We start from the raw sequence: 23005 nt of genomic DNA on the forward strand, positions 1-23005 counted from the left end.
TATTTTCTTTGGCCGGACTCCAGATATCTCATCTTAGAGAAGCTTAAAGAAGAAGAGAAACGAGGGAAAGAAATATGGAATGTTTTACAGAAAGTGACACAGTTCCTGCCTCCCCGCGCCCCTCTGCAGTTGGCTCCTCTCCCCCAGCACAGTGGTCGCAGCCAGAGCTTGACCTTCAGGCCTTCAGCCCTGGTCTTTCTCAGGAGCCCTTGCTCTCCTCACCGACTGCCAGCGGGATGGTCCCATCCAGATGTTTGCCGCCCCCACCCCCAGCCACCCCTGTTTCCTGCTCCTCCCTGGGCGTCCCATGGAAAACCCAGGCGGCTGACCTGCCTTCCTCCTCTCCCTCCTCTTGGGACCCCTCAGTCTGGCTGCTTCCGCCCTCCTGCCCTCCCTCCCGTGCCCTGCTGTCATCTCTGGGCTCAAACATCCCACCCCCAGCCTCAGCCTCCAGCCGCTCACTCACACGTCTCCCTGGCACCCACCTGTCTCATCTTCCCTGCCACCTCTGGATGAATCCTCACTGTCACCCGCTTCTCAGGAGGCTCTCAGAGCACCCTATTCAAGTGAAGCCAAGCCCCCCACCATTATGTAGGATTATAACGCACCAATCAAATCTATGGGGGAAATTAGGCCAAACCTAAATTCTTAAGTCTGCTCAAGCTGTCTTTAGTCTGACCCCGGGGCCTGGTCCTCCATGTCTGTTTTTTGTTTTTGTTTGTTTTTTTTTTTTTTTTCCCAAGGGAGTTGGGAGTAAAGAGGAAGCAATGGGGTGCATTAGCTCAAGTAACCCCTGGGCAGAAACCTATGTGTGTGTGTGTGTGTGTGTATAGAGAGAGAGCTGTTGAATGAGAATGGCCTTTCAACAAGACCTCTAGTGGCTCCGGTAGGTCTGAGGTGCATTGCCCTGAGGTCGTCTCTTTGCTATGTGCCTGGAGTTTTCCTGGCTCTGAGAAAACATAGCCCATCCATCCCAGGTACAGTGGTGAGTGACACAGCCTCTGAAGCTTGACTTTAAGGTTTCAGATCCTGGGCTGCCATTTGTTGGAGTTGTGTGGCCCTCGTCAGGTAACTTAACCTTTAAATACCTCAGTCTCCTCATCTGTGAAGTGGGGATAAAAACGGTATCACCCCATGATGTTGTCAGGATGAAACAGGTTAGGAGAGTCCTACCTGGGCATCGGGATAAAGCATCCTGAGAGCCTGATTGAGCAGAGGACAGGCACAGCCACCACAGCCCAAGAGGTGGAATAGGAGCTGTCCTGTCATGGGAAATGACCCTGGGTGCCAACCAGCCATAGCCCTAACACCTTCTCCCAGACAGGGGCAGGATGGTATAGACAGATGCCAGGTAAACTCAGGGAGGTCAGCTAGACCGACCTGCGATGGAGGCTGAGAGCCACACAGCTTCCCCTGTGGGCAGGGGGCCGGGGATCACAAATCAGTTACCCAATGCCAAGAGGTCGGTCACCTGATGCCCCACCTCTGGGTGCCTCTGGGCTTCTCCAAGGACACCCCCATTCCCTCATACCCAGATCAACCCTAGAACCCAAATCCTGGCTCTTTCCTCCTCCTGGCAGGCAGTGCGGGCCCCATCCCTCCCCACCAGAACTGGGAAGCCTTCTGCCTGTGTAGGGCTCTTTGTGTGGCTGGAGTCATTCCCACTGAAGGAATTCATTCTTTTCTCAATGACCCACAGTCTGATCTTCCCAGGGCACATTTGCATGTCAAGTAGAACACTTGTACAGGCGGAATTCATCTTTAATTGGTGGAATGAAAGGGTGCTGATTTTTCCTGGGGGGGGGGGGGTGCAGGACTTTCCCAGGCCTTCGGGCCCCTCCCTGGCAGCCCCCTCCCCTCTGCTTCCTGCAGGGTGGTGGAGCTGGGCTGGTGCGGAAGAGGCTCCTGCCTGGGGAAGAGGGTTGGAGGAGAGCGATGATTCCCAGATGTTCTGATTTCCTCTTTAACTAAACGTGCCGTGGGACCCGGAGTAACTTTGCCAAAGTTCATTTTATCCTGGATTTCCTAACGCCGTGGCTTCCCGGTGCCAAACATCGAGAAGGAAGTCATCTGGGTCTTCTCAATGGAATAAATTTAGCTTCACAAAAGCATGCCACGTTGTTCTTAGTGTTTCTTTTGGCCACTGATGGATGAAAGCCTCCCGGGGACTGGCATTTGAGGACCACGTGCTGGGTGGCCCCTAGGACCCAGCCTAAGTCTTGAATGCTGTAGTTCCCAAATGCCACAGCCACACTGCATCAAAGATGCATTTTCAAACGTTAATAATTAATGGCCGTGTTGATCCATCATAGTTTCACGTGGCCTTCCGCAGAGGAAATGGCGGCAGGGGAGAGGATGGTGGGAGATGGAGGCAAAGAGACAGCTGGGAGCGCTGCAGGGCTCAGGGAGGGGCCGCGGGGCCTGCATGCTGTGTCCATCTTCCCTGGTTAGGCCTCTGAGGCTGCAGGGGGCAGTTGTATAGTTTCTGACCCTAGAAATACACGAGCCTGTGTGTGTGTGTGTGTGTGTGTGTGTGTGTGTGTGTGTGGTTGACATGGGGGGCTCCTGACCTTTAGAGGTCCTCTCAACCCTCTCCAGGCCTCACCCCTCCAAGTGCTCCTCTGTGGCCTGGCTTCACCCCTGCATGTTCCACCCTGCCTGACCCCAAGGAAAGACGTGGCACAGAGTGGCCAGCGACCTGGCCTGTGGGGATGGGGAAGTAGACGGACAAGGCCTCCTGCTTCCAGGCAGGATTCGGCTCCTTACAAGACTTGTGGGGCCTGGCCTGGTGCCCACTCCTCAGCCTGACCAGGAGGCTTCGCTCATGGCTTTCTCCTTCCCGTCCAGGTGTGTGCGGCTGCTGTGGCGCCCTTCGCCCCAGGTACAAAAGGCTGGTTGACAACATCTTCCCTGAGGATCCCGAGGTGGGTCACATCTCTAGCAGGCACCGCAGCTCTCCCCAGCCAGGCAGGCTCAGGAGGACTGGTGCCCCCCCACCCGGGACACTGGACCTCCCCACTCAACCTGAGCACCCTGAAGGGAATGGTGGAGGCTCCAAAGTCAGGACATGCAGAAGAAGGCAGTTGAAGTTTGTTTGGTGCGGAGACACTTCTCACTACTGTCTAAGTGATTGTCCCTGGAGGCGCTAGCCCTCCTGGGAGAATTATCTCCTCTCAGATTAGCAGGATCACCCCCCCACCATCTTGTACTTTGGAGAGCCCATGTCTCTGCCCCACTCCCTCTGGTATCTGCCAGGGGTCAGTGTGCACCCACGGGAAACCCTGCTTCTTGGCTTCTAAGCTGCCCCCATGCATCAGGCTGTAGTCTAAGAAATGTCAGGATTTGAGGTTCTTGAGTTGCTTTGGGAATCAATGGCTTTTCTGTATGGGTGGTTGGAGGATCACATTTCTAGCATCCTCTGGAGAATTCTGTGAGAATAAAGAGCTCCCTCCTTTATGTCTTGGTGGTAGAGGCCTAGCACATCTTAATCCTGAGTCCCATTTGATGAGACCTTGTCATTCATTTTCACACTCACCCATGCACACGTGTGTACATTCATGTGCATATGTGCATATACATATGTACACACATGCACACACATTTATATTTTTGTTATTCACTATTCTTGTTTGTTTGTAGCTGGTACATGTAGCTGGGGCTAGTTTTTGAATACCTGGAAGGCAGGAACTGTGTCCCCAATGCCTGGCCTGTTGTCTGGCAGACACACAATAGACACTGGGAATGTTGATTCAGTTGAATGACATCTACCTCCAGACCTGAACCCTTCTGCCCTAGCCCTGCCACGATGATCTTGAACCCTCTTTTCCAGGATGGCCTGGTGAAGACCAACATGGAGAAGCTGACCTTCTATGCCCTCTCGGCTCCAGAAAAGCTAGATCGGATCGGCGCCTACCTCTCCGAGAGGCTCATCCGTGATGTGGGTCGTCATCGATACGGGTAAGTACAGTGGCATGGAGGGAGTTGTCCAGAAACGGTTATATCACCGGGGGAAAACAACAGATACCATCTTAAGAAAATCCAGTAGGCTGGATTATTGGACAGACTGAGAGAATGGAACAGGAACTGAGGATGGGTTCCACGTTCCATGATTTGGGAAGAAGTGGTGTTGGCTCCCTCCAAGCACCTCTTTTGGCATCCTTTAGTCCTGAGTCTCTACACTGAAGCCCTCCCACACATCTGGGGCACTGAGGAATTACTCAGCCCAGGACACACTATTGCTTTCATCAAACTGATCCCTCCTCACTCAACTTACTGTCTTCAAGTCAGGAGGAGCTGTCCATGGTCTAGTGAGAAGACAAGGCTGGGGCGATTTGTCTTTTAGAAATGCACTAAATGAGCCAGGAATTGTGGCCCACACCTGTAATCCCAGAGGCTTGGAGGCTGAGGCATGAGAATTGCAAGTTCAAGGCCAGCCTCAGCAACTTAGTGAGCCCCTGTCTCAAAATAAAAAAATAAAAGGGCCGAGGATGTACCTCAGTGGTAAAGTGCCCTGGGTTCAACCCCCAGGACCAAGAAAAAATAAGAAAATACACTGAAATGAAATACTTATCAATCTTCTGAGAGGGAATTAGAGGAGAGAAGATGTATTAAAGAAAATGACTAATGAATAGATGTAACTATTTAAAAATTTAAATGTTTTGATGTCAAAAGAGAAACAATCAAAATTTTAAAGGCAAACACCAAAAATAAATATCATTTAAAAAGTAAGACATGGGACTGGGGTGTAGCTCAGTGGTAGAGTTCTTGCTTCACATGTGTGAGGCCCTGGATTAGATTCTCAGCACCTCATATAAATAAATAAATAAATAAAATAACAGTCCACCAACAACTAAAAAATAAGTTTAAAAGTAAGACAAAGGATTCAAACTCATACACAAGTAGTGTGCATAATAAATAATTTGGGGTGGACTGGAAAGGTTGAGACACTAACAGATTTGAGGCAAAGGCCATAAATAATCAGCTTGCAGAAGGGAAGCTAGAACTTGTTACAAACATGGAATAATATTCAACAAATTTTTAATCAAAGATGAAGGATAAATACTAAGATACTGTTTTATCAAATTAGCAAAAAAAAAGTAAATACTTTCAGTACTACTCGGCAAATGGCACGATTCCTAGAAAGAGTTAAAACTGATTGAAATTTTCTAGAAAGTAATTCTGAAATATGTATCAAGGGCTTCAAAATATGTGCCCTTTGATCTAATAGTTCCATTTCTATTCACTATTCCCAAGGAATTGATCTTATATAAAACCTACTTTTACCTCCAGAGATGTAAATTATGTTTTTTTTTTAAATAATAATGAAAAATAGAAATAACTTAATTATCCATCGGAGAAGAGTTCAAGCTGGCGTGGTGGTGTACTCCTGCAATCCCAGCAGCTCGGGAAGCTGAGGCAGGAGGATCACGAGTTCAAAGCCAGCCTCAGCAACGACAAGGCACTAAGCAACTCAGTGAGACCCTGTCTCTAAATAAAATACAAAATAGGGCTGGGGATGTGGCTCAATGGTTGAGTGCCCCTGAGTTCAATCCCTGGTACCCCACCCCACCCCGTAAATTATGGTGTATGTTGTTTGATAAAATATTATCTAGTCAATAAAAATGGTGTTTATAGTGATGCTTACCTTTTATAGTATGAAAAATGTCTTAAGTTAATGAAAAATCAGCTGCATAATTATATTCAAAGATTATAATAATAATAATAATAAAATTAAAAAATAAAGATCAACAACAAATCTCAGTGCCTAGAAAATATAATACAAATATACCAATATGTTAAGAGTACTCATTTTGTGAGTGGTGCATTTGGGCTCTTCACATACAGACCTGAAACTATACCTTCCTGGTTCCTTTAGAATAAAATCCATGTTCCTCAGCTTGACTTCTGGCTTCTCCCACTATTTGCCCCTAACCCAGCCGTGCCCACCACTCCTGCTATAAAACTCCAGACAGACTGGCTGATGACACCCTGGCTCTCTGGGCCTTTGTGGTGTTCTCTTACCTGGGCCTCCCTGGTCCCCTCCCCCACACTGTCCATCAGCTCTCCAAGGCCCTTCTTCCTGGTGAGGAAATTGGAAAGGCCCTTGAACTAGAGTGAGAAGGTTTGCACGGGGCTAACAGGGTGCTGAGGAACAGATTCCCCAGGTACCACCAGCAAACCTTTGTGTATGTGGAGGGTCGGGGGTTGTTTATACGGAACACACACTCTACCACTGAGCTCTACCCTCAGCCCTAGAAAATCTGAAATCAGGCTACCCCTGATGTAAAAGGAGAATGTAAACTAATATGTCTGTATAATAATTTTATGTAATAAAATTAGGTTATATACCCAATAAAAGGAGCATGAATGCACTGTGCATGCTGATTATATAAAGGGCCTTGACATTACTGTAGAGTGTACTCAAGCGAGTGAAAATGGCTTTATGCTAGATTGACCCTGAAACCATGTGCCAGTGGACACATTAAACATTTAATACTGATTTTGCCTGCCCTCTCTGCAGTGATTTTTTTTCCCCAAAAAAAATGTCTGGTAGCCAACAGAGCCACTTAGAATCCTTCCACTGCCCTTAGAATTTCGATTCAAAATTGGCATCGTCCTGTTAAAAATAGCCATTACAGCATCTAGGTATTTAAAGCCTGAAGGCTTCATCGTGGGCTTTAATCATAAACAATTGGAGAAGAAAAATCTGTCAGTGCTCCTCTCTCGTTCTCTCTCCTCCCCTTTTCTGTCTTTCCCTATGGGACCCCACATCCATCTTTATCTCCCTCATCACTGGCAGCGCCTTTGAAAGAGCAAAATATTCAGGTGCAAACAGCAGGAGGCGCGGTGCGTCTCCCTGGCAGGACACGGGGGGGGGGGGGGGGGGGGGCTCCATGGTTTGACACAATGGATGTGAACCTTGGGTGTTGGTCCCCATGGTAGAGCCCCCTTCTTCTGGCCACTTCCTCCCTGCATCGTCACCCATTTCCAGCTGTGTGGGTGTTCCTGGTTCACGGGTGTCTGGCATCAGGAAAGCCAGGTGTTGGCAGAGAGGGTAAGAGTCAATTTCCAGATGTCGGTCATCGGCAGGGAAGAGGATAGGCAGCGACCGCAGAGCAGCAAAAAATGACCCTTCTATTCCTCTCCTTCCTCTTTGTGCATTTCCTTTCCAGCCCAACCCAACTGCTAGAACGCCCCCTAGAAACAGGGGAGCAGGGGCGGTAATAGCAGTGCTGAGTGAGACTTGGGCTGATCCACAGTGACCACCGAGCATTGACCATGGCATGCAGGGTGCCATGTTAGACATTGTCAGACTCCCGAATGCCCGGAACTGTCAACCAGCCCAGGGCTGATTCCTGGGGACAGAGACACTGAGGCCAAGGAAGGTTAGGCTACTCCAACCTGAGGACCTTGGCTCAGAGCTGACCTGGGGTCACTGTCCAGAAGGACACTGAGGTTGGTAGGAGGATGGCTAACCCTCTAGACAAGCATACTGCAGACCCTCTGGACGAGAAAGGCCAGCCTTCCCTTCCGTTTCTTTCCCTCTGGACTTAAAACCCAGAGTGGGCCGTCCTTAGCAGGCTGACCAAATACATTCACACTGCCCTGAATAAGAGATTCTTTGTCAAGGCCACTGTCCTTTGAGTGATTCCTGGGCAATGACTGGCCCTAGTAAATATGCCCCCTCTTCCTGCCTGCTGATCCCAGTCCCCGACCCTGGATCTACCTTTCCTCTCCAACTAAGTTTGGTTCCCAGATTATGGACCCCACTCTTCCTTCCCTGGGGGCTCCACGCCTCCTCCTGGTTTTAGGAGCCATTCCTGATTGAGGACAAGGGTCCAAGTGGAACCAGTTACCTCTCCTAGGACTCGGGATAAGGGACTTGCCTCTCTCCTAAGCACCAGGCCCCTTATGTATCTGCCTTGGTGACTATAGCTCACCTTTGGCTTGGTCCCCAACCGTGACTTCCTCCTACTGTAGACTGTCAAATGTTCCCTGGTCCCTTCTGCTGCCCATGAACCCCACCCAGTCCATCCCAGACACCTTGGGCTCTACTGGCCTCACCTACTGGGAAGCCCTTCTGGGGGGGTTAGTTGTCATCAACTGCTGTGGTCTGTAGTCCACTCTGGCCTTCCTAACCCACTGTAAGCCAGTTCAGATTCCCAGGCCTGTGGCTGCTTTGGACCCCCTTCCAGGACACAGCACCAGGTCAGATCTCTGCTGATGGTAACCTTCGGACCATGGTCCTGCTGAGTAGACACAGCCCTAGGACCCCAAGCTCTGATCTTTCTGAGAGCTTCTGCTTAATAGACCAGACATGCTTGGGAAGGTTATGATAAAGTCCAACAAACATGGAGAACGTTGGGCTGGGGGGCTTCAATTTTCTAAAATACGTGGAAAACTTCACGTGACAGTCATGCCATCCTTGTACTGGAATCAGAGATCGAGAACACAGGGCAGTCTGTTCAAAGAACTAGGCCTTATACTTCTTTACTACTCTGTGTTTCAATTTTACTTCTACCGTGATTTATACTTTCCATCAAAATTTCTGGTCCTGGTCAGTAGCTTTTTTTTCCTAACCAAGGATGATTTTTGCTTATCAAGATCTTCTGGAATTTTTATTTTTCTCTCCCCGCCCCCCCACCAGGAAAAGGAAAAGGAGTAATCCAAGCCTTGTGATTTCTTCTCTTGCCTAACCCCACCCGCCCCACCCTTCCTTTATTTACCTCATTTCAACTCTAAAATAATGGCAAGATGCCAGCAGATGGCTTCATACAGAGAGATGTGGATGTGATCCCCGAGAGTCTTCCCTCGATCCTCCCCACCAGGGTGGGCTGTCTTAACCTGTCAGCTTCTCCCCAGCCTCGCAGCACTCAGGGTCTGCCGCTCTGGCCCCCACAGCGCCCTGCAATATGCCAGGACCAGGTCTGCAAGGCACAGAAGGTTTCCTGGGCTGTGACTGTGACCTCTCTGAAGGGCAAAGCTAGGGAGAGCCAGGGATGAGGAAAGAAAAAAGTAAAGAGGCTTTTTTTTTTTTTTTCCCTAATGGTTGCTTGGTATAGAAGTCAGTGCAAGGTACCTAAGAACTGGTATCTGACATCTTTAAAAAAAGTTTTAGAAGACACCATGACTACCGTAACTTTATATGTTTGCATTTGCCAAGCTGCTGGCTCACATCTGAGGCGGTTTGACCACAGTGTCTGACACTGGGCAGCTGCCACCAGAAATATTGTGGGGCCAGAAATTGTCCTATAGTCCTACTTCCAGTACTTTCTTTTTATTTACCCAAACTTTGTTAACATACACACACACACAGAGTAGCTAATCAAGAATTTCAAAATACCTGCCTGGTACTCAGAGTCAAAGACCGATATGATTTGGATCAAGACATAAAGATGAAGAAATGTTTGAACTCCTCCTTTATTATAGATGCAGCATATGAACCTGACTTCAGACTTCAGGCAGCCATTTTAAAGCCCCCGTGCAGCCCTAATTCATCCTGATTCTGTTCTGGGCAGGTGCTGGGTGGACTGGCTGCCCAGACACTGGCAGGCTGAGGTGGAGTCTCCTGGATGCAGCCCAGGGGGTCACTGAATCCACGACAGGCTCTCCCCAGCCAGGCAGTAGGGGTGGGAGGGGCAGGCACCCGGTGAAGGTCACGGTGCCCCTCTCCCCAGGTACGTGTGCATCGCCATGGAGGCGCTGGACCAGCTGCTCATGGCCTGCCACTGTCAGAGCATCAACCTCTTCGTGGAGAGTTTCCTCAAGATGGTGGCCAAGCTGCTGGAGTCAGAGAAGCCCAATCTGCAGATCCTTGGCACCAACTCGGTAAGGAACAGCCAGGGGCCCTGGGGTCTCCCAGCCTGGATGTGGGGGTGGGGGTGGGGGTGGGAGACCTCGGGGTTAGCACTGCTCTGTTCTGTTCCTCCTTGGTTTCTGACCCTAAGCACAATCCACGGCTTGTCTTTCTAATTTAAATAAATCTCACGTAATTTAGCAGGCACAGTGGTACACACCTGTAACCCCAGCATCTCATCCTGAAGCGGGAGGATTGCAAGTTGGAGGCCAGTCTCAGCAACTTCACCATCACGAAATAAAATAAAATAAATAGATAAATATTGTATAATTTATATATTATCATCTCCATGAACATATAACAAAATAGTTTTTAAAAATAAAATTTACCATTTTAATGCACACACTTCAGCAGCTTTAGTATATCAACAAGTTGCACAACCATCAACAATATCAAAGGAACTTATCTTTAGACTGATCTTTAAATTTTTTTTTTCTAATAGATGGCTCTCTTAAATAAATTTAACTGGGCCCCCCAGAGATAAAAACGTAGATCAAAAGGAAACCCAGGGTTCTCATAACCCAGGGTTCTCATAACCCAGGATCCCAAAGGGCATCTTGTGAAAGCTGGTCCAGGATACATAGGGTCAACTGATACCCACAGGTTGAAGACACTAGAGAAGTGGCAAAGCCCTGGGCTCCTGACTGCCTTCTGCCCTTTCTCAGCTGTGCGGCCCTGACAGGTTGCTTTCGTGGGCCTCCGTCTTTCCGTCCACACCACCAGCAGGTTGTACTTGGCCTCTGCAGGCCCTGCCGGGGCTGGTCTCAGTACAAGTGCTGCTCTTGTGGGAGGTTATGATCTGTGAGAGAACAGCTATCAGAGGACTCTGGGTCATCTGTGTGTCGATACATTCTTGAAGGTTCTGGACGCTTTCTTTAATTACTGGCCTTCTGGCCTCATCCCTCCCTCTAGGGCATGCTTTGAGCTCTGAGTCTTCAAGCAGCTTAGATATGACTGTCTTCCAGGTCTGGGTGGGGCCTTATCTACCTACGGAGAGCAGAGAGAAAGGTGGAAAGCTTCTCCTGCTCGTTCCCAGCCCGACACTGGTGATTCTTGTTGTGCAGATCAGGACTTTTTCCCGTTCCACAGAAGTTGGTTTAACAAAAAGTATCTTCTAACATCTTCTCCCAGGACCAGGAGTGACAGCCTATTCCCTTCCCTCCCTCTCCCTGTGCACCAGCTGCCTTGGACAGATGACGTCTACAGTAGCTGAGGGCCAAGTCCTTTGTCAGGTTGCCCTGGCAACAGCTTCAGATACTGTTTTAGTTGTCTTGTTCAAGATAACTACAAGTCTTCCAGGGAACATCTAAATGGAAAATAAACTAGCCATGGTGCATCCACAGGGGCGCGGAACAGGTGGCTGCCAGCTCTCATTTTTCCCACAGCAGATCCTAGCCCAGGGTAGGGGTTTGATTCATTTGATTCACTAGAGCATTGAAAATTCAGAGTCCTGTGAAGGGAGGTCGAGGATGGAGGGGGGCTATTCTAAGTCAACTAGGGAAACATGGCCATAGATTCACACCCCGATCTGGGGACAGCCTTTCCTCCCAGCGTCCTTGTCTCTAACCAGGGACCTCCCGGAGCCTTCCTGAGAAGAGCATTCTTTGACTCTTCTTCGTTTTAGACTTGCCAGCATGCCAATCTTTAACATAAGCTCAGAAAGTTTAGCCTACGAGGATCACCAAGGTCTTCCGGGATTTGCAGAAGGAACAGAAGTGGAGGGAAGAGAAATAGAAGGCTCTGGGCCCTCTCCTCCTCCTTCACCAGGCCCTAAATGCCTTTAAACTATTTTTTTTTTAATTTAGATAAGTGGTTTTGCTACTAAGAAAAGAAAGAGAAGAGAGAGAAAGAAAAAAAAAATGAACCCATTTAACCCTTCATTTTGCTGGGTTTCTCTGCCTGGAAAGGGAGGTCCAGAGAGGTCAAGTAACTTTTTGTGCTTACACAGCTAGCTCAGCTGGTGAGTTGTTCAGCCCCTGTATCCTCCGCAGAATTGGAGACTCTGCAAGGCCAGAGGCCTATTGCCACGTCCCACCCGGTGTGGGGTTCTCTCCCCACAGCCCAAGCCTTGGCACCCAGCCCCTGGGCGGATGTTCCCTGGGACCAGTCTCCGTCCGCCACGAGGAGGCCCGTGGTCTTGAGGGTGAGAAGTTGAGGATAAGCCTCCCCCTGCACCAACTCTACCTCCCTGTAGCTTCTTCCTCAGACCTGGTCTAGCTGCCTCAATCAGCTCAAAACAAACCTTCCGCCTTGGGCTGGGGCTGGGGCTCAGCAGTAGCGCACTTGCCCAGTATGTGTGAGGCCCTGGGTTTGACCCTACCCATTTCAAGGTCCCCGAACCTGACCAATGACAATCTCCTGGAGAGTGTGGGAAACCTACAGACTCCCACTTCTCTACCATACTTCTTGGGGGTGCTGGGTGCTGCACCAAGGCTGGTGACAAGAGGCACAAGCTGTGGTGTCCCCCTTTTGGGTGATTGGGGTTAGGGTGGGAGCAGCCTTCCTCTCCACTGGGAAAGAACATTCTGCCCTTGCAGCTAGAAATCTATAGGAACCTTGCAAATCGCGCACCTTCCTCCTGATGCCTTTCTCCTTCGGGTCTCTTCTCCTTTGCACCCTTCTTCACACGCCTCTGACTTCCATGGCCATCATCCTGACTCTGCCACGTGGCTTGTCCTTCTTAGGAGGCTGGGTGAACTTCCCACCATGATGTCTATATCCTAATTCCTGGACAACCTTAGTGACAAAAGGGACCTTGCAGATGTGGTCCAGCTAAGGAGCTTGAGATGGGGAGAATGTCTTGGACTGACCAGGCAGGCCTGATGTCATCACAGGTCATTATGGGAGGGACACAGGAGGATTGGTCAGACAGGGGGGATGTGCTGACAGAAGCAGAGTGACAGAGGGAGATTGAAGCTGCTGCGCTGTGGCCTTGAACATGGAGAAGGGTTGAGGCACGGGAAGGGTGTGAGTGACGCCCCTGAGGTGCCCGTGGTCTCCGAGGCTCTGCACCTCACCACCTTTTCACCCTGGATGCTCCCCTTGGAAAAGTCCTCAACTCTGTGGTTTTAATTGTCATCTGTGGACTAGAAACGGTCCCGTCTCCAATGCCCATCAGACTTTCTGGAGACCAACCTCCTGAAGGCAGGTTCCAGGGGATCTGGTGGCTCAGAACTGCAAGACCAGGAATGCTTAAGTCAGAGGGGTCAGCAACAGAACAGGGGTGCAGAGGCAGCTGGTGCATCCCCAGGTCTCAACTTCCTGAGTGCAGGCCTTGTGGGGCCACTCAGGGACAGAGGGGCTGGCTTCTGACAGGCAGCAAGGACAAGAGAGTGTCCCCAGAGTTCTTGGAACCGTGGCTGGTTTTGCAAAGATTCTTGAAGGAGGGATGGCGTAACGTGGGTAGTCAGGAGAGCATGTCCTTGGGGGTAGGGAATTTCCATGCCTTGGCTGGCGATCAGGACGTTGGCAGGACGCGGTCAAGTTGCTAGGGACTATTCTCTGGCTGTAGTGAAAGCTGCTTAGGGAGTTGCTCTAAAGGAGGACAGTGAGGAGAAAGGGGCAGGCGGCATGCAAGTCCAACCATGTGGTTTGCAAGATTTGCTTTCCAGCTAGGATTTGTCTTCCGAAACCAAGAGGGAGGTCCCATTTCCCCTCCGGTAAGAAAACAGACCAAAAGAGCCTGCCGTGTCCTCTCCCTCTCTTTCCTAGCTGTTGTTGACAGCTGGAGGTCGTTTGGCTCCGACGGCCCATCTCTAGGAGAGCGAAAGGCCAACTCTGCTTAGAGACACTTGGTTGGTGCCAAAGCGAAGCCACACAGCTCCGCTTCCCTTTTTCAGGCCAGGGGAGAGCTGTGTGTGCAGTGTCAATATTTGGAGTCTGCTTTCTCTTTTTTAACGAGGCCCTTAGTAACTCTCAGCTTTCACACAACTGTGGCTCCTGTGGCCAGTACCGGAGGGTGGGTGATCCATCGGCTCCAGCAAGCTTGGCACCCTTTGTTGTATATCAAGAGCTGAAACTTTGATCTTGAAAGAGTGACCCTAGCGGTGCCCATGGCCTTTGAAAAGTCACATGTTCAGTATCTTCAGTTTGTTGCTATGGAGATCTTCCTCATCATTGCTCTATCTTAAAAAAAAATAAAACAAAAACCCAACTTTATTCTCCCATGATTTCATGCATTAGGCAACTAGCATTTAAATAAAAGTCATTGGTAAAGTGTGAATGAGCAATGGTAGAGGTGAAGCAGATAGGAAGTCCCTGCTGTCTCATGCATTTAGAAAAATAGTGACCAGTCAGTCACACAGGTGGAGCCCAGTGACAACTCAGGATAGCCAGTCAAAGATGCACCAGGGGAGGCAACCGTGAGCATGGTAGGCAGGGCTGAGAGAGCTCTGTCAAGTCAGGCAGAAAAAGTGGGTGCTTATGTGACCCTTGTTTTTTTTTTTTTATTGTTGGTAGTTCAAAACATTACATCTAATTTGATATATTTCACAGTTTGATTCAAAAGGGTTATGAACTCCCATTTTTACCCCGTATACAGATTGCTGAATCACATCAGTTACATCAATTACATTTCCATTGATTTACATATTGCCATTCTAGTGTCTGATGAATTCTGCTCTCTATCCTGTTCTCTACTATCCCCCCTCCCCTCCCCTCCCCTCCCCTCTTCTCTCTCAACCCCCTTTACTGTAAAACACTTCTTCCACTTGTATTATTCTTTCCTTACCCCTCACTTCCTCTTGTATGTAATTTTGTATAACCCTGAGGATCACCATCCCTTTCCATGCAATTTCCCTTCTCTCTCCCTTTCCCTCCCCCCTCTCATCCCTATTAATGTTAATCTTCTTCTCCTGCTCTTCATCCCTACTCTGTCCTTAGTTACTTCCCTTATTATGTGACCCTTGTTTTACAGATGGGGACATTGAGGCTCAGGGAGCTTTATTACTTGCCCCAGATAATCCTACTGATAAACAGTTGGGTTTCAAACATGTAGTCTGATTCCAAGACCCACCTCACACTGCGTCATGGAAGAGGGATGAAGGCCTTACTTACTGGAAAGCCCAAGAGTCCCAACAATGTCTGAGCCAGGTTGGGGCCCCTTTCCCAGGTAGAATCCCACAGTGCACATAGCCCCTTGAAGTGCCCCTGTCAGAACCTCTAAATCATGTTCACCAAAATATCCCACTTGGCCCCTGTGTCAACCCCTGGAAGACTCAGGAGCAGCGTGGGGTGGGCTGTTTGGAGCTGCCCCACAGTGACACAGGCCAGTGCTCCCTGCAGGTAGTCCACCTGGGTTGATGTGTCTGGCTTCGTGTTTACAGGCTCACGGGGAAGCTCCTCCCATCAAGCATCAAGCCGAGGGGTCCCCAGGGTGCTCACAGAGCCTGGTGCCAACAAGGCCAGCCCTGTTTCCACCCTTAATGCTGTAAGTGGGGGATTGAACTCAGTGGTACTCAATCACGGAGCCACATCCCCAGCCCTGTTTTGTATTTTATTTAGAGACAGGATCTCATGGAGTTGCTTAGCACCTTGCTTTTGCTGAGGCTGGCTTTGAACTTGCTCAGCCTCCCAGGCTGCTGGGATTACAGGCTTGCACCCAGCCACACACTCTCTTTATAGGAGGTTCAGGACTGGTGGTAAGTGCAGTTGCACCAGACCCTGTAACACAGCGGGAGCTCTGGCAGAACAAGGGACTGGAATGGTCAACAGCCTGAGCCCCAAGGCTGCAGTCCCCCAGGCAATACTGGGCCCTGGAGTGGAGGACACTGTCATCCAGAGAAGGAGCTGTAGTGCAGTCTCCCAGACAATCTAGTTTCAACCCTGGTTCTCTCCTTCTAAGGAGATGGCCATACAGCCTTCACTGACCTTCACTGCCAACGACACACTTCCCCAGGTTTTCCCCATGTGCTGCTCGTCCCAGCCAGCCTGGGGACGTGTCTATAGCTATAGGTCCAGCTCACGCCAGGGCTGTAGAACCCCTGCCTCATAATCTCCAGGGTAAGAGGTAGGGGAGGCTTAAGAAGGCAGATACCTAAGCCCTATCCTCATAGAGTCTTGTTCAACAGATTAGTGTTGCTCTATCTTAATAAATAAAACAAATTGTCATTCTTCATAGCTCCAAACCAAGAGCCCAGATGGGCAGCATGGATTGTCATGGGCAACCCACCTCTAATGTGACACTGCGGGACGTAGAGAGAGGAAACAGGTGACAGCCACCCCTCACTGACCTGTACTGGAAGGTGGGCACAATCGTAGGGATGATTTTAAAATGTCTCAGAAATCTGCATTTTAAAGAAACTCCCCAGTTAGTTTTAATGTACATTAAAATTCAAAAGGCAAAGAGCATGGAACCCAGTGTCAGAATTCCTGAATCTGAGTCCCAGAGCCATGCAGTGTGAGTGGCTGAGCTGGAGCAATAATACCTTCGCTCTCTTCAAGCCTCGATTTCCTATTTCTAAACAGGAGCAATGTAGGTCCTGCTTACTCACTGAAAATGGAGCCCTGTAGGAAGCTTCGCCCTCATCCTTGGAACCTCTTACCTTGTATTTAAGCGGGGGCTTTGCAGATAGGATTGAATTAAGGATCTTGGCATTGGGAGGCTATGCGGAATTATCTCAGAGATCTAAATGCAGTCCCAAGCATGTTTTTAAGAGAAGCAGAGGGACATCTGACACTCAGAAGAGAGGACCACGTGAAGACATAGGTAGACGCGATGCAGCTAGAAGGAACTGACATAGGTGTAAACAGCAAGTCCATGGAAGCATTTGCTGTATGGTTCTTAGAGCATGTAGGTCAACTGCATGTGCATGTGGCTGACGTCACCCCTGGCATTAAGTATGCAGCACAGAAGCAGGGTGCAGTGGTGCACACCTATAATCCCAGCTGCTTAGGAAGCTGAGGGAGGAGGGAAAGGAGTTCAAGGCCAGCCTCAGCAATTTAGTGAGATCCCAGTTCAAAAAGAAAGAAGAAAAGATAGAGTGCTGAGCCTGGTGTGGTTGTTCCTGACAGAAACACCTGTCTATGAATAGTTTCTTCAAGAACTTGTGCTCTTGGTGCCTTGTGAGTATTTGAAGGCTTCCAGCAGAAAAAGGCCTGGGTTAAACTAAAGCAAACCTTACTACAATATATTTGAAATTTAGCTTTCCAGGCAAGTGGGGTGGGACGATGAGTGCTCCTGGGCCTGTTCAGAATGGAATGCTGTTGATCTGTAAGTGGCGTCTAGAGTGTGTTTGCACCTCGCCCAGCAAACACGGCTATTCAGTGATTGTGCGGTGCTGGCTCCTGCAGGGGCCCTACAAACCTTAGCCCTAAGAAGAAGAACCTTGTTAATAATATGCATTGAATTCGCACCGTTTCTGCTGTTCGGTGCTCAGGGAGCTTTTCTGAATCTTCTTATTTTATTTACATGTTAAAGCCTGGTCTTGCTGGAGCCCCCTCCTGCCCCCCAGGGCCGGGCTCTGCTCTACCCTTTTGCACCAGGTGGTTTCCAGTCCCAACATGGTGTGTCAGGGGGCTTGGCCTCCATCACACTACTCCCCCTGCCCATCGTCCCTACGATTGTGCCCACCTTCCAGTACAGGTTAGTGAGGGGTGGCTGTCACCTGTTTCCTCTCTCTACATCCCACAGTGTCACATTAGAGGTGGGTTGCCCACGACAGTCCATGCTGCCCATCTGGGCTACTGGTTTGGAGCCATGAAGAATGACAAGATTCAAATCACATCGGAGCCCAGCCCAGAGCTGATGGAGCTGGCCATAGGTGACCATTGCTCCAGGACTATTTCCTAAGCATCCCTTGGTCGCTCTGCATATGCCCCCTTCTTCCTAGCCAGCCTATGACATAGGTCCCAGGTCCCCACGGTACAGGTGAGGAGCAGAACTCAGAAGTTACAGCCTCTGTCCAGTCACACAGGTGACTAGAGGTGGAGTGGGAGATGGGTGTCGGAGCCTGTGTGGGTGGAGTCCTGTCTACTTGCATGGAACCAGCAGCAGGCCAAAGTGAACACTGAAAAAGATGCAAAACGAAGTTTCAGGAGGAAGAGCAAGAAGAGCCCAACTCCAAGGACAAATAGAGTCCCAGGGGGAAAGAAAGCAGGGCCTTTCCCGTGCAGTTAGCCGCGTGGCTGGTCAGGTTGGGAGTCACTAGGGAAGGCCATCTGGGCTTTTAGAAAAGGAAATCCTGTGCATGCGTCCTGCCCTGCATTAGCCCAGGGTTGTCGCAGAATTTACAATTTTTTTTTTAAAAAGTGGATTTTAATTTTTAAAAAAATCTAAAACTCATAGCCAGAGAGTAATTGTTAAGTTGAAATACTTGGAGCCTGGACGGCAGGACAGACAGGGTGCTCACAGCACCTTGAAGAAGAGAAGAGTCAAAGCTGAGTGTGGAGGGGACTTGATGTCACAATTCCACCAAATGGGGAGCACCTCTAGGAGGAGTGAGGAGGAGAGGAGGTCAGGCTGCCCATCAGTGACCGGTGCCTGTGGGGCTCTCCATATGGGCTGTGGACTGTCCCAGGGAGACCCCAGACCGACTCCGTGTGACTAGAGTTGGGGGCAGAATCCCCAAGGCTAGCCAGTCCCTGCTGATTTCTATACCTGCCGGGTTTGAAAATGTCCTCAACCCTCCAGCCCCATCCTGCCTGTGCCCCACCTCTTAGTCAGCCCAAAGGACTCTGGGAGGATGAGGTCATTTCCTCATGCTCCTTTTGCTCCTCCCTAAGAATACTGCACCCCCCCCCCCCAAATCAACTCTCCTGGGCCCTTTGGGCCTGAAGGGCTACTGGAAGCAGAGGGCAGGGATGAAAAACAGGAGAGGTTCGTGCCCTTGGTGCCCTTTGGTCAGCCCCTCCCCAGGTCCCCTCTCTCATCCCTGGCAACCACTCTGCTTCCTGAGGTTGACTATTTCAGATTCCACATAGAAGTGAGATTGTGCCGTATTTGTGCCTGTCTGGCTTGTGTCACTTAGTACAATATCTTCCAGGTTTATCCATGCTGTCAAAAATGGCAGGATCGCCTTCCTTTTTTTATTTTATTTTTTCTTAGATCTTTATTTTATTTATAATGGTGCTGAGAATTGAACCCAGAGCCTTACGTATGCCAGGCAAGTGTGCTACCGCCGAGCCCCAGCCCCAGCCCAGGATCTCCTTCTCTCTCTCTTTCTCTCTCTCTCTCTCACTCTCTGGTGTGCACATATACTACATTTTCTTTATTCATTCATCTGTCTTTAGATATTTAGGTTATTTCTTAAATATTTTCACAGAAAGAAAATAGGAAGGAAGGGAGGGAGGCCTTGAGGGAAAGAGAAAAGGAAGGGGGCAGAAGGGAAGGAGAAGGAGAGAGAGTGGTCACTAGGGTAAGTGGTGCATGAATCAGCTTGACTGTGGTGATTATGTCAATGTGTGTATACATTAAAACATCAGGCATGCCTTGGGGCTGGGGATGCAGCTCAGCCCTGTAAAACAAAACATTAAATATACCTTTAAAAAAGGGTGTTCCTGCCGGAGAGGCCGAGGTTGGACAGCTGCGTGGTGAGACCTCAGGCCTGGGGCTGCTTTTATGGGTCTGTCTCTTTGTGAAAAGAAAAGAATAATCTCTCTCTAGCTTAGAGAGTTGTTTTGAGAAATAAAATAAAAGAGATGATGTAGGTGAAATGCTTAGGGCAGCTCCTGACAGTCTATAAGTTTTAAACTCCCAAACCAGTGAACAAGAAATTTGGTCACGCATTCTCCTGGTGTATTCTTGAGACTACATCGTCACCACACAGTGGGGACCAAGTCTTAATTTGACTCTTTTTTCTCCCTTTATTATTGTCCTCTTTTTAGATTTTTTTTCCCTAAAGTGTGTGTGCCTTCCACATACAGGAAGTCTGATTTTTAAGCTGCCTCTTCTTATTTGAAGTAGACAGACCATAAAAGCCTTAAAATAAAGAACACGAGTGAAGCCTGGGCTGCCTGTTTTACAGATGGGAAAACAAAAATATGAAAAGAAGTTAAATGTCCCAAAGTTCCCACTTCCAGTTAAGAGATAGACAGACCTGCAGTTAGAACCCTGGAGAGCGGCATGTCCCCTTGGTGTGAACGGTCACCCTAACTGGGCCAGCCTTTGGCTGTGAGTGGGGTCGCCTGGGATCATCCTGTCAGTGGTTTAGATGCACTCAAACTTGCCTTCAGCCAAGCCCAACTCAGCCTTGGTATTTGCCAGGTCTGTGGCCTAACCTAGGGGATCAGGAGGCCGTGCAGTCTAGGGGACCTTCTTTCTGGAGCTCTGGAAGCTCCATAGGACCACCGGTGCTGTGATCACATGGATTATCAGGTGGTTCTTCTGCATCCCCACATCAATAATGCAGCCTTGTCATTTGTATTTATTGCTAATATCGGAACACTCATTCTCAGGTATGCATTTTAGATGTAGCTTGGAAGGAGGGGATCCCCTTATCTATATGTTGAAAGTCAGCAGGAAATAACTGAACACATTTACCACTGCAAGAACAAACATTATAACAGTTGAGTGATGTTCATGGAAGTTGCTCCTTTTCATTCAGAAAAAGGTAACAACTTTTTTTTCTTATGGCAGCAGGGGATATTGCTAAGCAAGCACTCTACTACTTGCAATATCCCTTCCCTTTATTTAAAATTTTACATTGAGACAGGATCTCACTAAGTTGTCCAGGCTGGCCTCCAACTTACAATCCTCCTGCCCCAGCTTCCAAGTATCTGGGATTACAGGTGTGTGCCATTGCACCCAGGTTAACAACTTTGAAGTAGTTAAATAAGTATACAGACTGACAATAAACAGTTAATATTGTGTAAGTGCATTAAGTAGATACTTTTAGGAAAAACAGTACATTATTTATTGACCAAAAAAATTGGAAAAAAATTAATAATAATACATAGCAAAATAATGGAGAATATAATTTATTGTTAATTTAGTCTTTTTTAAATTTATTTTTTAGTTGCAGATGACACAATATCTTTATTTATTTTTATGTGGTGCTGAGGATGGAACCCAGTGCCTCGCATGTATTAGACAAGCACTCTACCCCTGAGCTATAGCCCCAGCCCCTGTAAAGCTAATCTTTTTAGAGATGTTTGGGACACTAAATTTCTAGCATTAAACAAGATAACTTGTAAGAATTATATTAAATTTTTCATAATTTACCTCCATTTAGTCCATGATACTTGCTTCTCTGCAGGGCTCAGTTGAAATTAAGTTCCTGTTTAGAATTGTAAATGTGCAGCACAGGAGAATCCAGCCAATCAAGATTTACTAAACTGAGAATGGAAAACTTTAAACATTTACTCAGATTTTCAAAAATAAAATGTAACTGCATTTTTACATCAGATTTCCAATTTTGCTTTTGCCCCCCCCCCGCCCCCGTCACTGGTGCTGTGTGCCTTAACCCCAGCTTGGGCTCAGTGTCAGGATCATGCCTGACAGCCTGACAGCCCCTGTGGGAGAGCACGTGTCCTCTCGTCCCCCCTGGGGAAGACCCAAGCAGTGTCACTGTTTCCAGCCTGCTGTAGACAGGAACGCTGAGCAGGATTGCAGCAGATCCCCAAGTGTGCTCCGCGGTGCTCCAGAGGAGACAGGAGCTGGTCCCCAAGGCGGGGTCCATGGCTTACCATACAGCAGGGTCTGGGGATACCCCGCAGTGAGGGGCGGGGCTGTCACCTCTCACACGCGTTCTCTCCCTCTGTCCCGCTAGTTTGTGAAGTTTGCCAACATCGAGGAGGACACCCCATCCTACCACCGGAGTTATGACTTCTTTGTGTCCCGATTCAGTGAAATGTGCCACTCCAGCCACGATGACTTGGAAATCAAGACCAAGTGAGTGCGGAGGGCCAGGGGCTGCTGGGCCCGGGCAGAAGCATCCAGGGTGCTGGAGAGCTTCCGGGGGGTCTGCTTGGCAGCTTTCTTTGCCTTTCCTTGTGCTCTGGTGTCGCTGGGAGGAAAGAGCACCTGGCTGGACCGTAGGTGGGCAGGTGGGCAGCACCGAGCTTCTACCACTTGGTTCTGAAGGAAAAACCTACTGGGCCAGCAAACAGGGCTGAATAGAAGATAACGTCCCTTGAGCCCCATTTGAGAGAACAGAACATCCCTTCCATCGCTCCTTTGTTCAGAGCACATGCTTTTATATACTCTCGAAGCAGCCTGCCCATTGTCCAGCCGCATCTATGCCCACAACAGAGGCCCAAGCCCACTCCACTGCCTGGATACCCCATGCCCTCACTTCCCTCCAGAGACACCCTGCCCCAGGGCTTTCCCTCCCCTGTGCTGTGCCCAGGCAAGAAGACTTCCTCCCGGCTCTGCAGGGCTCGCCACTTCTGCTCTGTCCAGCCTTTGCTTGCTGTGCTCTGTGACAAAGCCTGTCCCCAGCCTGCCACACGCCTGCTCACCTCCCCACACCCTGCTCTGGTCCCCTCCCCCAGTGCTCATGCCCTTTTGACATGTTAATTTCTTTACTGTGTGTTTTATTTGTTGTCTCTCCCCACTCCCTTAAGCTCTCAAGGACAGGAGTCCTTTGGTTCACTGATGCCATCCAAGTGCTATACGGTGCCCCAGAGCAGCAGACATTGCATATGTATTTGTTGAGTGGATGGCTGAGTGCGTGGATGCGGTCAGATAGACATTTTTTTTTTTTTGGTAGTGGCGATTGAACTCAGGGTCACTCTACCACTGACCTACATCTGCAGCCCTTTTTATTTTTTGTCTTGAGACAAGGGCTCATTGAGTTGTTGAGGCTGGCCTCAAACTCATGATCCTCCTGCCTCAGCCTCTGGAGTTGCTGGGATTACAGGCATGTGCCACCCCAGCTCAAATTACAAAATACACATGTATGTCCATGTACCCAAATTTATAGTGTCACAGAAATATATTCATTGACACAGAAGTGAAACATCGCAAATAAAATCACTATAAATGATGCTGACATGGGTATTTAAAGAGTAGCCTTGGGGCTGGGGTTGTGGCTCAGTGGCAGAGCGCTTGCCTGGCATGTGTGAGGCACTGGGTTGGATTCTCAGCACCACATAAAAATGAATAAAATAAAAGTATTATGTCCATCTACCACTAAAAACATAAATGAAGTGTGACCTACAGTCAGGCTGATGAATCAGTACATGTGTGGCAGAGCAATGAATGGGTATTTT

The 23005-nt window shown here is 49.0% G+C and overlaps 1 protein-coding gene across 1 annotated transcript in view; it reads left to right on the top strand.

Moving 5' to 3' along the window:
• The window catches only part of Efr3b (EFR3 homolog B), an 81314-nt gene that overhangs the window by 30773 nt on the left and 27536 nt on the right, over nucleotides 1-23005 (top strand). The window contains exons 2-5 of the mRNA XM_026404048.2: nucleotides 2848-2924; nucleotides 3830-3957; nucleotides 9678-9828; nucleotides 21562-21683. Of these exons, the coding sequence (XP_026259833.1) occupies nucleotides 2848-2924; nucleotides 3830-3957; nucleotides 9678-9828; nucleotides 21562-21683 (478 nt within the window). The remainder of the gene's footprint in view (nucleotides 1-2847; nucleotides 2925-3829; nucleotides 3958-9677; nucleotides 9829-21561; nucleotides 21684-23005) is intronic.

Source organism: Urocitellus parryii, chromosome 12 (assembly GCF_045843805.1).
Source record: "Urocitellus parryii isolate mUroPar1 chromosome 12, mUroPar1.hap1, whole genome shotgun sequence".
Classification (NCBI taxonomy): domain Eukaryota; kingdom Metazoa; phylum Chordata; class Mammalia; order Rodentia; family Sciuridae; genus Urocitellus; species Urocitellus parryii.